Source organism: Pristis pectinata, chromosome 8 (assembly GCF_009764475.1).
Source record: "Pristis pectinata isolate sPriPec2 chromosome 8, sPriPec2.1.pri, whole genome shotgun sequence".
Lineage (NCBI taxonomy): Eukaryota > Metazoa > Chordata > Chondrichthyes > Rhinopristiformes > Pristidae > Pristis > Pristis pectinata.
This window is the reverse complement of record NC_067412.1, coordinates 81,719,513-81,735,334: the sequence shown is the minus strand read 5'-3', so window position 1 is coordinate 81,735,334 and position 15,822 is coordinate 81,719,513. Positions and strand designations below refer to the sequence as shown.

The 15,822-nt window shown below is 36.9% G+C and overlaps 1 protein-coding gene across 2 annotated transcripts in view; it reads right to left on the bottom strand.

The window, feature by feature from the left end:
* thoc2 (THO complex 2) overlaps positions 1 to 15,822 on the bottom strand; it is a 106,157-nt gene that overhangs the window by 12,652 nt on the left and 77,683 nt on the right. For both annotated transcript variants that reach the window (XM_052020987.1, XM_052020988.1), the window contains 3 exons: positions 13,398 to 13,846; positions 10,023 to 10,081; positions 8,577 to 8,612 (listed from right to left, as the gene is read on the bottom strand). In XM_052020987.1, the coding sequence (XP_051876947.1) occupies positions 8,577 to 8,612; positions 10,023 to 10,081; positions 13,398 to 13,846 (544 nt within the window). The remainder of the gene's footprint in view (positions 1 to 8,576; positions 8,613 to 10,022; positions 10,082 to 13,397; positions 13,847 to 15,822) is intronic.

Below are 15,822 nucleotides of genomic sequence, written 5' to 3'. Positions count from 1 at the left end.
AATGCAACAATTTTGGTTAAATTGCACTTAATACATCATTGCATTCCAAGAACTTTAACATGCTCTACGCATTATATTGCAGTTTGCTAAAATCAATGGCCTTGGTAAATTTCAAATGCTAAAATACTGAAAACTAACAGGTAATTATTGTTTAGGGTTTTCCTTGTAAGCATGCCCAAGTATGAGCCCATCATTGGAGGCCATGTCACAACTTTTTTTGTATGCTCTACTACACTGTCTGTGCATATCATTATAATGCAAATAAACCTACAGATTATTAGTAATTGAGCATACTTAGAAATATTTACTTTGCTCAGATAGCCATTCTTTCAATGTTTCATACATTAATAGAAGACTATATATCTTGGAAGTTATCAAAGCTGCTCCAGATCTGTCCTCTCTACCAAGAAAATAAGCTGATTTCCCCTTAACCAGTCTAGAGATAGATAGGCTGTGGGTGGCAGACAAAAGAGGTTCAAAGGATTGGAATACAGTGTTGTGTCTTGATTCAATACAAGGAATGCAATCAAGACTGGTAATTGAACTGAAGCCTTACATGTAGTATGGTTTGATGGCACATTTAATAATTCCTGTTTAAGTAAAATGATAAACAAAGAGAAACACCTCCATGGGCAAGCACTGAAGACTAAATTAATAAAACATTTCCCACATTCTTTAAACAATGAAGCCCAGGGTGCATTCTAGCCAATGATGTCTATTTGAAGCGCCACCAACAAAAAAAGTTAAAATAAAAATCAGTAATGGAGCAATGCTGCTTTTAGATTTTTATCTCTTCATACGGAATACAAAGAGACCACTGTGACTATATAATGAAACAGCTGCTACATAAGAGATAGCTTCACTCAAATTTCCAACACTTTTACAAAGATTTCCAGTTTCAAATTCATCACGTTTATTTGTGGTCAGGCAGTCAACTTGTCAAAAAAAAAATAAAACAAATTAACATTTTAGAATGTTAATGCACATTAATCTTCAATAACCCTACCACAAACCAAAAATGTAATTCATATCAACTTACAAATATTTATTGAGAACAAAAAAGCCTCCTTGCAGACATTCCCCACTACATACAAACAATATACAAATTCTGACAGCAAGAAATAAATAACATTTTCATCAGATGTTTTAAATTTTTGCCAGAATAGAGAACATCAGAACTCTTTCCCCCAAATATATCATTGTTGATACAATGTACCAGTTTTCAAGAATGGCATCTCAAACAAATATCCAAATGATAACTTAGGCAAGAGTAAACAAAGATACTGTATATTATCCAAAAATAAATCTGGAGATGAAGGAAACTAGAAGATTTTTTAAAAAGCTGAAATTAAATAATGTCAACCTAATAAGCATGCATTATGAAGGGGATGGGAGTCTGTAAAAAGGGAGGTAATTTAAAAATCCTTGTTGAGATGACAGTAGGATCAAAATCCTAAACTGTTATTGAACCTCCAGGCAAGGAGTTTAAACAGGATTTAAAACAGATTATGCTGTCCAACATAAACACACCATAGTTCACCACATTTTAAACAATGGAACTATTATTCATTGATTACTTGGTAGCAATCTGAAAATAAACTGGACAGCAAAAAAATTTAGCATCTCCTGCGATGACGAAAAGTACCAAAATTTGGTAACATGCAGTTAAAATAACTCAAATGAAAGGCTTTCAGAATTGTCAGCCTAACTTCCTCCACAAAAATTGCACCATTTATATATACACAATTCAAAAATAACTTGAACTGGAAAGCAACATTAAATAAACTAAGTGAAGTTTAAATACGAAAGATGACTTACCTTCTAAGAGATGTGATGGTAAACTTGTACAATTCAGCAACAACACTCAAGCTGAATTTATCAGTTCTGGACTAGCACTGCCAAGTTGTCAGATTATTCAGATATCCACAGACACACACAGCAAAATAATACTTGTACACAAATGTGCAGTCATCTTCCCTTTGACAAACTCCTTAGTTGCGATTTCAGTATTTTACATCAATCTAAACATTTTCAACTCAACTAAAAATGCAACATTTGGAAACGTTGGGTAAATTGCACCTTCCATAGTTCAATAATACTGAAACCTTGAATTTTATATTAAAACTTTCAAGATCTAGTTCCAAGACTAATTTAAAGAAATGTTGTGGAAGTTATTCTATATGAAATTTGATGCTTCAATGCATTTGAAAATTTGAACTAATGTGCTGGCCTTTGGCATGATAGTGAGAGGTATAAACTGCTGGAAGCAGAAATTGAGCTGTATTAATCATATGTTAACTTCCTTTTCCTTTGTGTTTCTCTTACATACTGTAAAACCTTCACCGACTGTTCTTGCGAAGTCTTTAACAGATTTATCAAAAGAATCTCAATCTCAGACTTCACGTCGCCTCTTCAAGAGAGTCTCTTCATTCTCGATGTTTCTGACTTGAACCAAAGCAGCATCCATTCCTCTGTATTGACTTCACCATCCTCTTGTCATTCAGAGCAACTATTCAGATGGATTCTACTATCCAACTCTCAACCATGCTCTTCCTCCAACAGATTTCTTCAACTCAAGATAAAGATCATCTGGGCAATCACATCTGCTACCATCTCACATCTGTCTCATTCCACTGTTCTTAAATGACACCAGAAGATTCATATTCCAGAGATTCCTATTTTTGTTCTAAACAAATATGGTTACAAGATCCTCATCTGTTTACTTTCCACCTCATTGAATGTAATTTAATCATCTTTTCTGTCCACGACTTTTGACAACATTACTAATGCTTTTTTGTTTACTTAAGCAATGTCCCTCATTCCTTACAAAACAAACTCTAAGCCACATCCTTGTTTTCCAAATCACTTCACCAGTGATATGTTTTTCTTACTACATGTAGCTCTTGGATCAAAGGATATCTTTCCAAAAGTTACTTACTTTTATCCCTCAAGCCTAACCCTATCCAGCCAAAGACATCCTTGGCCAAAGTGATGATCATTGTAACTACAGCAACATAGATTGCCCCTCTTTGTCCTCCTCAATGTCTTTAGTACTCAGGAAAGTCAACTATTCTATGTACCACTTTACTTCTCAGTGCCACTGCTGTATATACTGTATACTTCTAATGCTAAACACGCATAATGCTGCCATTGTTCCCACTCCCCTCCCTACTCCATTGCAGAATTATGTAATCTCCTCAAGAACTAACATTGGTCCTTTTCCCCACCCGCTTCGGATTCTTCAGTGACATCATGTGCACAAGAACAATGAATTTAGGACATGAATAGCCTAAAACCTTTTCAATTTTTCCTAATGTTTTTAAACTCCATACTTTAAATACCTTGATCAAGATACTTAGCCTAAGCATATGAACGAAAGTACTTACAAAATCAATTTGCACCATTTATAATAGATAAATTAAACTCAACTGTTGGTTAATTAACACTTGGCAACCTCAGAACATAACTAAGAATCCTCAATTATTAACCTTAGGCATAGAGTATATGAGCAGGGATGATCTGTTGCAAGTTTATAAAACGTTCGTTAGGCCACGGATGGAATGCAGAATGGCTGCATTTCTGGTCACTACACGAGGAGGAGGACATGATTGTACTGGGGAGGGTGCAGAAGGCATTCACAAGAATATTGTACTGGGATGGAATATGTCAATTATGAGGAGAGACTGAATAAGATGGGTTTGTTTTCCTCAAATAGAGGTGGCTGAGGTGGCACCTAATAGAGGTGTACAAAATTAGGAGGCAGAAATAACATGGATAGTAAGAAACTTTTCCCCACGGCAGTCTAAACCAGAGGTTGAAGGTGAGAAATAAGAGGCTGAGAGGGGATCTGAGAAGAATTTTTCACCCAGGCAGTGTTTGCAACCTGGAATGACCGAGGAGGAGGGAGGTACACTCACATTTAAGAAGCAACTGGACGAGCGCTTGAATCGCCAAGACATCACAGGCTACAGACAAAGTGCTGGTAAATGGGGTTAGAGAAGAACACAAGGACATAAAAAAATAGCAGGAGTAAGCCATGTGGCCCATGGAGCCTGCTCTGCCATCCAATAAGATCATGGCTGATCTGAGATATAGATAGGAACTTTATGGCTGGCATGCACATGGTCAGCGAAAAGGCCTGTTTCTGTGCTGTATGATTACTAAATGCAGTTTGCTAAGCTCTGCCTAATAGATTGTCATGTTGTTCCATAAAAATTAAAATGATTTCTGATCAAAAATTCAGTTAGCATTCATGTTGATGAATTATATCTGGGTGTTAAAACTGTTATCTCGAGAAGATTTGGCAAAGATCAGTGTCTTTGGAAACAAATGTAGATCATAAAACTGATTATTGGTAGACATAAGAGACTGCAGGTGCTGTAATCTGGAGCAAAAAACAAACTGCTGGAGGAACTAAGTGGGTAAGGCAGCATCTGTGGAGGCAGAGGGATGGTCATCACTATCTGGATTTGGATCTGGACATATCTGTGGTCATCTTCTGCATTTCACTTTCAAAAGGACACAGGTGCTTCAGAAAGTGCTTGGAAAAAGAAATGACAAAGGTATGCTTGGACAACATTTGGTTGGGAAGGAAAGCAATTTATTTTTAATCAGAGAATGCTGGAAATACTCAGCATGTCAGGCAGCATGTGCAGACAGAGAAAGAGTGTTAACATTTCAAGATGATGCATTATTAAAACTGGAAATTAAAAATATGGAGAAACAGGTGGAGATAACAAAAGAAAATATCTGTGATCGGGTGAAAGATGAGAGAAATTCAATGACAAAAGGAGATGATAGTGTAAAGTGAAGGTTTTCCTTCAGTGATTTTAAATAATGATTCTCTTTCTTCCATTTACATTTCCACTAGACTGGCTAGTAATGGGACAAGTAAAAGGTACAAACAGCCAAAATGGAAGTGTAAATGGAAGGGACTGAATCATTATTAAAAATAACTGAATGAATGCTAGCAATCTTAAAAAAAAAAGCTGAAAACGCTGCATAATTTAAGTTGTTCAGTCATGTCAGGCCAAAGGCTCCTTAGGCAAAATAGAAAGGTCCTTTTCTTCAAATCAAGTTTCATTGTGAAAGAGAATTTAAGTGAAAAAGATAGGAAACTGGGTCATATTTGCAAAGTGGTTATCCGATCTGCATCTGTTCTCCCCAGTGAAAAGGAAACCACATTGTGAACAATAAATTCAAAATACAAGTAAAATAGTGATTCATTGTAAAAACATAATTGGGGGTCTGGAAGTGAGACATTGCATGCATGAAGGTGAACCACTGAGACTGATAGGTTGAAGATAAATAGGTGATCAACTGAGTTGTAATTGGCATTACGTCATTATCACCACTGACTCAAACAAAGCATTTCTCTTCAAAATAAAAAAAATAAGTGATCAAATTACTAAAAAGTATGAAACTACCACAAAAAGAATAGGAAATTCAGGCAATAACCCATAAACTCTATTGTATAAAACTTTCCATAAACAAGGTTGAATGATGAGATGCCAGAAAAATATAAAGCTCAGAAATAAACATCTTATTTCCTTAAAACCTTAAGATCACCATTTGATGTAATACTTGCTGTGCTAGGGAATATTACACTGGGATAGAAGGTGTCCCAGAAAGTTTATAAGTGAATATCAAAGACATCAAACTGAGTGAAAATAACTTTAAGACTCAAGAACGATGAACGAGAATAATCTTCAAACTACACCACTCTCAGCAAATAATCACATTTGATCTAGTCCACTGCTTGTGCTCACCACTACAATACTCCTCACCCTGCCAGCTCCATGGCCCCACTAATCATTTGTGTTCACAACCTCAAAGCCTCAATTCAGCGATCATCTGCCAGAAGATCACACCACAAACAGGGCCAGGGTCTCCAGACAATGCATTCGGAAGCACCGCTTTCCACACCACCCTGACAGCCTCTGACGCTGTCACAAGCCTGTTTCACTGCTTTTAAAAGTCTGATAATTAGAGACATTGAAAATGTTGTTACTGATTTAATTATAAAAATAAATTTAGATACATATTAAACTACTGTTAATTAATAACAACCATTCCAAAAAATAAACAAAAAAAACTAAGCTAAACTTAATCTTATTAACAAAGCTTGGCAACTCCATTCAAATGAATTGGCTAGGGCTAGACTCAACAGCTTTGGCTGGTGTAATCCCAGGGGCTGGAAGAGGGAAAAATGCAGCGAGTAACTGAGTAACCTGGAGTAAATTTATCAGTTATAGAAAGCCATTATACTTCTTGTAGAACCAGGGGTGGAACAAGGAGTCAGATGTGCTTATGTCTGACCTCCAGTGGTTCCATACTTCTGTGCTACAGTGTGCAGGTATGGAAGTCCAGAACATGCCAACACACTCATTGCAGTAGCCAATGGTTCTTCATGGATCCACCAGCTGGACGTCTGTGCAACACAGTATGTCGTATTTTTTTTAAGAGCTTAAAAGATTTCCCCAAACTGAGTAGTATTCCCATGTTCTCCTAGTCTTATTGCTTGAAAATCTTGAGATTTCATATGGGGTAAACAAGTTATCACTTTTTTTTCGCTATCGAGATCCAGCAAGGAGAAAAATTACACCAATTTAAGTTGATATTCATGAATTGCTCTAATATTAATCCTGAGGCTTCAAGCAAATCTCCAAACAATTATCAAATTATAAATAGAACAGACAAGCAAACAGAAATCTTCAGTGAAAGTCCAAAAACAGTGAATGCTGGAAATCTAAAACAAAAACTGAAAATGCTAGAAATACTCAGCTGGTTAGGCCACTGCTGTGGGAAGAGAAACAGAGTCAACATTTAAGGCCTGATGGACCTGACCTGATTAGTATTTCCATCATTTTCTGCTTTAGTTTTTAAATCGACAGTAATAATTATGGGTCCAAATGCTGCTTACACCACACAACCCTCCTGTGTGACCCGTAACACAGGAAATTTGAAGGATTCATGGATAAATGTACCAGAATAAAACATTGATAATAATTGAGCACATAAAATGATTACTAAGCAGCACTCCCTCAAGACCATTTACGCCTCAGGTACACAAATACAAATGTATTGAAGTTACTTTGCAACTAAATAAAAAAAGTTACAAGATATGACATACAAAAGGAAAATATTTCAGGAAGTTCTACTTCTGACAAACTGGTGAAGAAGATTCATTTATAGATGCTAGTTTGTTTTATTGATCCAAATGACTTGAGTGTATAGATAAAGGGAAGAAAAATCATCCAGAAGTTTTCAAAAAAGTCACCAATTGCATTCATGAATAATCCAGCAGATTTCCATGAACAAATCCACATCAAACAATGAATCAAAAAGATTGTCAAATGAATGTGACTGTTATTAAATTTTGATGGTACTTTTTGAAAAAAGTGATGGCAGCTCAGTTGAAAACACTAACTGTATCCAACACAGATGAATTTTATTCAAAAAGTTCTGTTAATATTACCGTCAACCCCATTTAATCACGATGCATGGGAAACCCAGTTTTAACAAACCACTCAAGGGTATTTCCCATGGCCAATGTTTACAAAGGTTTGTGTGTGCTTTAAATTTTAATTCAAGCCAACAAGCAAGTGTACTTCATTATCCAATGATAATTAGATTACACTAAATCACACTGACATCTTAATTAATCTAAATATTTTACAGTCTGAATAGAAACTAAAATAGCACAGCATCACAACTTGCAGTTGCAATTATAAAGTTAATCTCACAATTTGCAAGTGAAATAAATGTCCTCAATATCATTGCAAAGAATATTTTGTCAAAACTACATCAAGAACAATTAAAATGGTAAAAAAAAGGTTCATCTTTTTCTCTAAAGATAATCTTATTTTACAGCCATTTCTTAATATTGGAACAGAAATCCAGAAAGATTTTGACTCAATTTTAACTACAAAGAATTATTAATATAAGTAGTTAATAAGGTGAAATTTTAATTAAACACAACTTTTTTGCTTTGGCTTTCCACATCCCAAGCTTGCTACTCTTCCTTGATAAAAAAAAACATTAAGGCATGGTGCTCCATTTTACAGGTGCCAGCAGTCCCACAGAAACCCACCAGAATATCCGTGACAAGGAAGTTTAAATTCAAACTGCACTGCCAAGTAACTTCATTGTGGATGAAGCTACGCTGCAGCTGGTGTAGCCTGTTCTGACAATCCACACTCATGCACAAAATGAAGGTTAGCACTCAGAACCAAAACCCTGCAGATGTTTGTTCTTCTCAAAGCTCAGCCCACTTGGGAGATCTGAAGTATTATCAGATCGCTAACCATGCAAATCCAAATTTTCTGCTATGTGCATCATGTTAAATCAGTCAATATTTCAGCAAGAGACACTGGGTCATCCTTAAGAGGAGCAGGTAAAACTTCATAAAGCAAAACAAAAAAAAAGTCAACAAAATTGGGTCAAAGCATTTCTGGAATACAAGTAGATATTTAAAAATTGTTAAACAACAGTACCAATGTTTGAAACTCCAATCAATAAGAGAATTACAAAAGTTCACCTATAAAATTTGTCTAAATAAGGCTCAAGTGTCAAACCTTTGCTGATGATTCTTTGTGATCACCGAGACCATCCTGTAGGAATGAATGGAGATGACAGATGAGCTGCAGCGCTTCTCAGATACCAGAGGACTTTGGGATGCAAGTTGGCGACCACTCTAATGTCTTGCTTCTGACATGCAGTTACACCTTTAGGAACTAGGCTTTAGGAACTGTTAATGCTTACTGAACAGGACAATAATAATAATAGTGCATTTTAAGTCTATGTTTCAGGAAAGAGTTAACTATGATAGAAATGGTTTCTCAAACTTATTTAGATATATTATTTAAATCTGTCTGATGTTGCTATGGTTCACAATTGTAGCGTATGTATTAACTTTACAACTAAACATTAATTTACAAACCAGTTAAGGAATAAAACTCCCTGAAATGCATAATTACTTTAATACTTAATATGTTACCATTAACAAATATACAGAAAAATGTCAATTAAATCTTTAAATGTGATGTTATAGAATACTGTTTTCTGTGTGAGTAAACTAAGTGAACAATTAAATTCAATGCTAAAAGTGTTAATCTTGTAAAGAGGTGCAGCTCAACAAACCACAATGGGCTCTTTAACCTCCCTTCCAGTGCACTGCATCCAGGAATTGGCACTTACAGCTCCAAGTTTCAACCCACAGCAAACTCAAGGGTTCGTGGGGGGGGTTCATTTACATTAAAATAAATACTGCAAACGGTGCAAGGAAGCATCTGCCCTGATTCTTCTATTAGGACACACCCACGTTTCATGCTGCGTAGAACACCATCGGCCCTCTTGGCTGGAAGGTGGGCTTGGCTGCCATATTTGCTTTTTCCTAAGGCAGGATTCAAAAGGCTGGCACACCCAAGGGAAAACAAACCCATGAAGGGAAGATACTAACAACAGCTGCACGCTGTTAGAATTTACACAACTACAGGAGATCAGATCACCAAGGAGATATTAAAGACTTTAATGGAATTCCCTCCATTACTTCCTTCCTAGAAGGCACGAATTGGTAGTATGCTCATCAGCGGGCCTGATGAATCCAGAGGTATCCGGTTATTCTGAACAACTCCAACATTCTTCAGTGCTGAAACGCTCTTCACTCTCAGCGCTGACACCTTTTTGCGACTCCATTTTGAAGCTATTTTGCTTGTAGCATTATTGCACTTCAAAAACTGACCACTTAATATAATTTGAGGCACTTCGAAGAAAAAATTTCTTGTATTTTCCTCTTACTATTTACAATTTTCGCTAGGTCCTTGAAGCCTTTTTTTTTTATATAAAATTTGCTTACAAAAATGTCCAATAAAGAAAATGAATGCATTTTCTATTTAAAAGAAACCTCCAGAGGCTCCATTGTGCACCTTGTATCACTTGAAGGAAGACGAATATTTCCAGAATACCGGCATTCCAAACAGGACAGCCTAATACTGACGGTGCCTTCCTTAGGCTATACTAACCTTTACTGTAGTGGAATGTGATGGTGAAGAGTGGGAATCAAGCTTGCGCCGTTTTTGTTCTGCAATATAAAAATTATTACACAGTCTAGTAGATTATGGTAGATTGCAAATGTAAAAAGAAAAATCAAAACCATAACAAACAATTCTCTTTTGAACCAAGTAATTTAGAATATAATTAAAACCACTGACATCAATTAAAAACAAGGTACAGATCATAATTTTTTTTTTCCCTATATAAAGAAAACAGAGCAAGAATGGGAAGTTAATCAAAAAATGAATGCTCTCTAAACTGGCGAAATCATTTGGAAAATGTGGTATATAAAGGAATTTAGGAAATTTTACATTGCACAATATAATTCCCGAAAATGTGCTTTTATTTAAATTCCAATGGTTTAGGACGTAATAGACTTGAAGAGGAAATAAGACACAGAAATTAAATGGGCAACAAGAAGCCACATGCAATTTAATGCTGAGGAAGATGGGGAAGATGCAGTACAAACCAAAAAGGCAAAATTTTCAAGGGAATGCAGAAAAAGAGAAATGGAGCAGTACAGACTGAAACCTTTGAAAGCTACAGGACAAGCTGAGATGACTGTTAAAAGTTGTAAGACCTTTGGATTCATTAAGAACAACAGAGTTCAAAAGCAAGAAAGTTATGCTAAATCTTGCCCAAAAAAAATAGCAAGATCCCAGATGGATTATTGGATTCAAACCACAGGACCTAGTAGCTGTAAAGAAGAATTAGGGAATAGTGCCAAAGACACAGGAGTTCTGTTGCAGGGTGAGAGAGAGAGCAGAGAAGCTGGGTTAATTCTCTCTAAAGCGGAGAAGGCTAAAGAGATTTAATACAGGTATTCAAAATCATAATGAATCTTTATGGAATAAGCAAGGAGAAATAGGCTTCCAATGGCAGAAGGGTTAGCAACCGAAGGGCAGAGATTTAAGACAAGTCGCAAAAGCACGATGAGATTTCTCCTTTGAACACTTGTGTCTGGTTTCCACACAATAATTTCACATGTTCAAAAACATGTATCGATCTTAGAACTTGACATTGTTTTCCAAACAGAATCACAATTTCATGTTTCTTAAACACTTTTAATAATACTAATGGGTTATCTTTGCCTATCCCAAAGTACAAATCAATTAGCTGCACACTAGAAATTAATTTTTAAAAAGTTCCAAGAAAAGTGAAATTTGGTCATATTTCAATAATGCATGAAGCAAAAATTTATTCTGTGCAAACTTCATAAATGACAATCGTGTTTAAATAGTCATAGCCTTTGCAGCAAGACCAAAAAGAGAACAAAGCTGCCAAATTTTGGTTTGGTTTCAAATGAAGGGCTATTGAGGTAGCCATAACAAAAATAAGAAAGCCTCCTATTTATGATCATCTTCTTACTCTAAGTAATAAAACTTTTAATTAACTTGTATTTGACATGCAAGTAATTAGTTATTAAATTGCACAAATATGATAAAACTTACATGTGGCACTTACTCCAGTGGGGAAACTCATCATGAAACTTTTGTTACGGACTCAGTGAAAGTCCCTTTAAGATAGAGAGTGTGTGTGTATGTGTGTGTGGGGCGTGCTTACGTCAGTAGAAGATAAAGGACGTAATGACGTTGTTGAAGAAGTCAGAAGGAGAAGAAGAAGAAGAAGAGAGAGAGAAGGGAGAGAGACACCAGCCTGCTTGTTTTCTCTATCGATGGATGAGAAACAATAACTGTGTTTGCTACTGAAATCCATGTATGGAAGTTGGAAGTAATCCGGTGGAGTTCACTTTGTTGCTGACCTGTAGAAGGAAACAGGTACTTGTGTGTGGACGACCACGATTCGGATGCTTTTCGGGGTGAGGAAGTCACTACCGAGTAAACGCTGGAGCGTCGCTTGGGTTCCATCATGGAACATTTGGATTTCGTATTTACTCTCCCTATGTTTCTCTACGTCTACGTCTTATCTTCAGACAACGGTGGTTGTTGAAGAAGCCCTTGCTCATGTTTCACCTTATGGCTTGCGGAACTGAACTTTAAGAACCATTCCGGAACTGGGAGTTTTGGACTTTGCCACGCACACACACGACGAGTTTAGTTTTGGGGTTAACGTTCGAGGTTTAACATTTTTGAATTCTAACATACTAACATTTTTACTTTTATTTTACGTATTATCATAAGTAGTGATTAATAAAATAGTTTTTAACACTGAATCATGCTCAGTGTGTTTCTTTTGTTGCTGGTTCGTGACACTTTGCTATGCTAAAGAAGCACAAAGAATTTTTCTCCTTTGTATTGCCCGTGATGCAACCATACAGGAAATGAATGTTATGTAGAGATTTAGGAACATTGCAATCCACGGGAAGTTGTTTAAAAATTAGAGAATTGGAGTGGATACTGTGAATAAGATATTTGAAGTAGATAGTAGCAGATCAAAATAATTTCCCTTCAAATTAATCTGGCAGAGGATGCAAGAAAATCTAAGAGACTTTCCTCTTCCTCCACCACTCTGCTGTTTAGGGAAAGAGAGGGATTAGAAAGCCTTCTGGAAATTGCTTTAGTTAGTTACAGAGGAATAACCCCATTTCTTCTTCAATAAATTATAATTAATTTTCCACCTCTCCCAGGAGTTCTGACATCAGTCAGTATATTTGTGTCTTTGAATAAGATGGCTAATATATGAAGCTCCGGTCCAGAGATAGCAATGCATAATATCACCTGAAGATCTGGCAGTAGCTACATTGTCAAAGACAAAGTGTTCAAAATGGGATGTTCAAAAGAGAAAGAGGGAGAATATAAAGTATTCATCAAAGAGCACACCCCTAACCAACATTCAGCCCTTCAGGCACTACCACTGAAAAGGTAAGATGATATTTTCTGTTGATCCAGTTGCATGCTTGATTGCTTTACAATTGTAATTACACCGCCAATGTACTTAAATCCCTGAGGTGCTTCGGAACGTTGCAAGGTATAATGTAAAATTAATTTTTTTTCCCAAATGTAGAGCATGACAGAATGTGGCAACTTGTGGATAAGGTGCTTCAGATTTGTGTCATTTCTTACTGTTGCTTCTGTATATCAACCAAATGAAAAAATGATTTTCAGCAGATGATTTGTTTTCAATTAACAAATAAATTTCTGCTCATGAACATTTTGAAATAACTTACAAAACATTAAATGCAACTCTGAAAAGTTTCTTGGACTTATTGGTATAATTACTTGAGAAAAACTTCACTTTGGCAAATTATGCTTGTTCCTTCCTCAAATGCCCACAGCAAAGTTTAGAAGCACTTCACTGCTTGAATCAGGACTAAGTAATCTTCATTATTCAAGTTCTTCATACCACTATCAAATGAAGCAGAATGTAGTGTTTTAGTAACTTACCCCTATCAGATTCTGAAGATTCTGATCGTGGAACTGGGGACTTCAAGGACCCAGCAGTGACCGCTTTTTCTCCTTTAGTGCCTGTGTGACTTTCTTTTGATTTGGCTTCCTTTAATGCTTCTCTCTCCTTGGATGGCTCCTTTTCTTTCTCCTTTTCCGAGTGCGATTTTGCTTCAGCACTGCTCGATGTCAACCTGGATTTATCTTCTTTTGCTGTCTTGTCATCCTTCCTGATCTTCTCTTTCTCTTTGTCTGCCTTTGGTGTTTTTTCCTTGGTCTCACGTATTTTTTCATCTTTGTTCATTCGTTCTTCTTTTGATTTTTCCTTTACTTCTTTAGCTGTTGCTTTAGCCTCTGGAGGAACAGCTGGGGTTGTCTTATCTTTTTTATCCTTGTCTTTTTCCTTCCCACTTTTTTCTTTTTCTTCCTTCTCTTTTGTAACTTTGTTGCTGGAAAAGAATATGAAGCCCAAAACATTTTACTTTACATGCAGGATAAGAACACATGTAGAATCATGTGGCTCAGACCTTTAGACAAAACTCATTTCAAGGTACGCCAGCATTCATAGAGAGTTGTACAATATAAACTTACTACAGAGACAAAATGGATTTTATTTTAATAAATGTCTTATGCCAGGAAAGATATTCAAATTTCCCATCATGATAGAAAGACTGTTGTTTAGTAGATTAGCAAATTGATATTTTTGCAAGCTTTTGTCACCATCGTCAATTGATATTGATGGATAGGTTTTGTAAATCCAATAAATTATATGGAAAGTTATTTGTAAAGTTAATCAAATCCCCATCAGCCTCTTCAAATTTTGCATGAAAGGTAAATAAGACCAAAAGACATAGAAGCAGAACTAAGCCACTCGGCCCATCGAGACTGCTCTGCCATTTGATCATGGCTGATTTATTATTCCCTCTCAACCCCATTCTCCTGCCTTCTCCCCGTAACCTTTGATGCCCTTACTAATCAAGAATCTATCAACTTCCTAATTCGTCCTCATCACCTTTCAGTCTGAGGCTGTGCCCTCTGGTCCTCGACTCTCCCACTACTGGAAACATCCTCTCCACATCCATTCTATACAGGCCTTCCAATATTCGGTAGGTTTCAGTGAGATCCCCCCTCATCCTTCTAAACCCCAGAGAGTATAGGCCAAGAGCCATCAAATGCTCCTTGTACGTTAGCCCTTTAATCCCCAGGATCATTCTCATAAACTTGCTCTGGACCCTCTCCAACGCCAGCACATCCTTCCTTAGACCTGTGGCCCAAAACATCTCACAATACTCCAAATGTGGTCTGACCAATACCTTATAAAGCCTCAGCAATACATCCTTGCTGTTATATTCTAGTCCTCTCGAAATGAATGCTAACATTGCATTTACCTTCCTTACTACTGACTCAACCTGCAAGTTAATCTTTAGGGAATCTTATACTCAGACTCCCAAGTCCCTTTGCACCTCCAATTTCTAAATTCTCTCCCCATCTAGAAAATAGTTTATGCCTTTATTCCTTCTATCAAAGTGCATGATCATACACTTCCCTACACTGTATTCCATCTGCCACTTCTTTGCCCATTCTCCCAACCTATCCAAGTCCTTCTTGCAGACTCCCTGCTTCCTCAGTACTGCCTGCCCTTCCACCAATCTTTGTATTATCCGCTAATTTGGCTACAAAGCCATCAATTCTGTCATCCAGATCATTAACATATAACGTGAAAAGTAGCAGACCCAATGTCGACACCGCGGAACATGACTAGTCACTGGTAGCCAACCAGGAAAGGCCCCCTTTATTCCCACTCCTTGTCTTCTCTCAGTCAATCTTCTATCCATGCCAGTACCTTTCCTGTAATGCCATGGGCTCCTATCTCGTTTAGCAGCCTCATGTGTGGCAACTTGTCAAAGGCCTTCTGAAAATCCAAGTAAACAACATCTACTAACTCTCCTTCGTCTATCCTGTCTGTTGCTTCCTCAAAGAATTTCAGGCAAGATTTCCCCTTAAGGAAACCATGCTGACTTCGGCCTATTTTATCATGTATTTCCAAGTACCCTGAAACCTCATCCTAAATAATAGACTCTAAAATCTTACCAACCACTGAAGTCAGGCTAACCGGCCTATAATTTCTTGTCTTTTGTCTCTGTTCCTTCTTAATGAGTGGAGTGACATTTGTGATTTTTCAGTCCTCCGGAATCATTCCTGACTCTGGTGATTCTTGAAAGATCACTACTACTGTCTCCACAATCTCTTTAGCTACCTCTTTCAGAACCCTGGGGCATAGTCTATCCAGTCCAGGTGATTTATCCACCTTCAAACCTTTCAGCTTCCCAAGCACCTTCTCCTCAGTAATAGTGACTGCACTCACTTCTGCCCTCCTGACTCTCTCAAATTTCTGGCACGTTACTGGTGTCTTCCACAGTGAAGA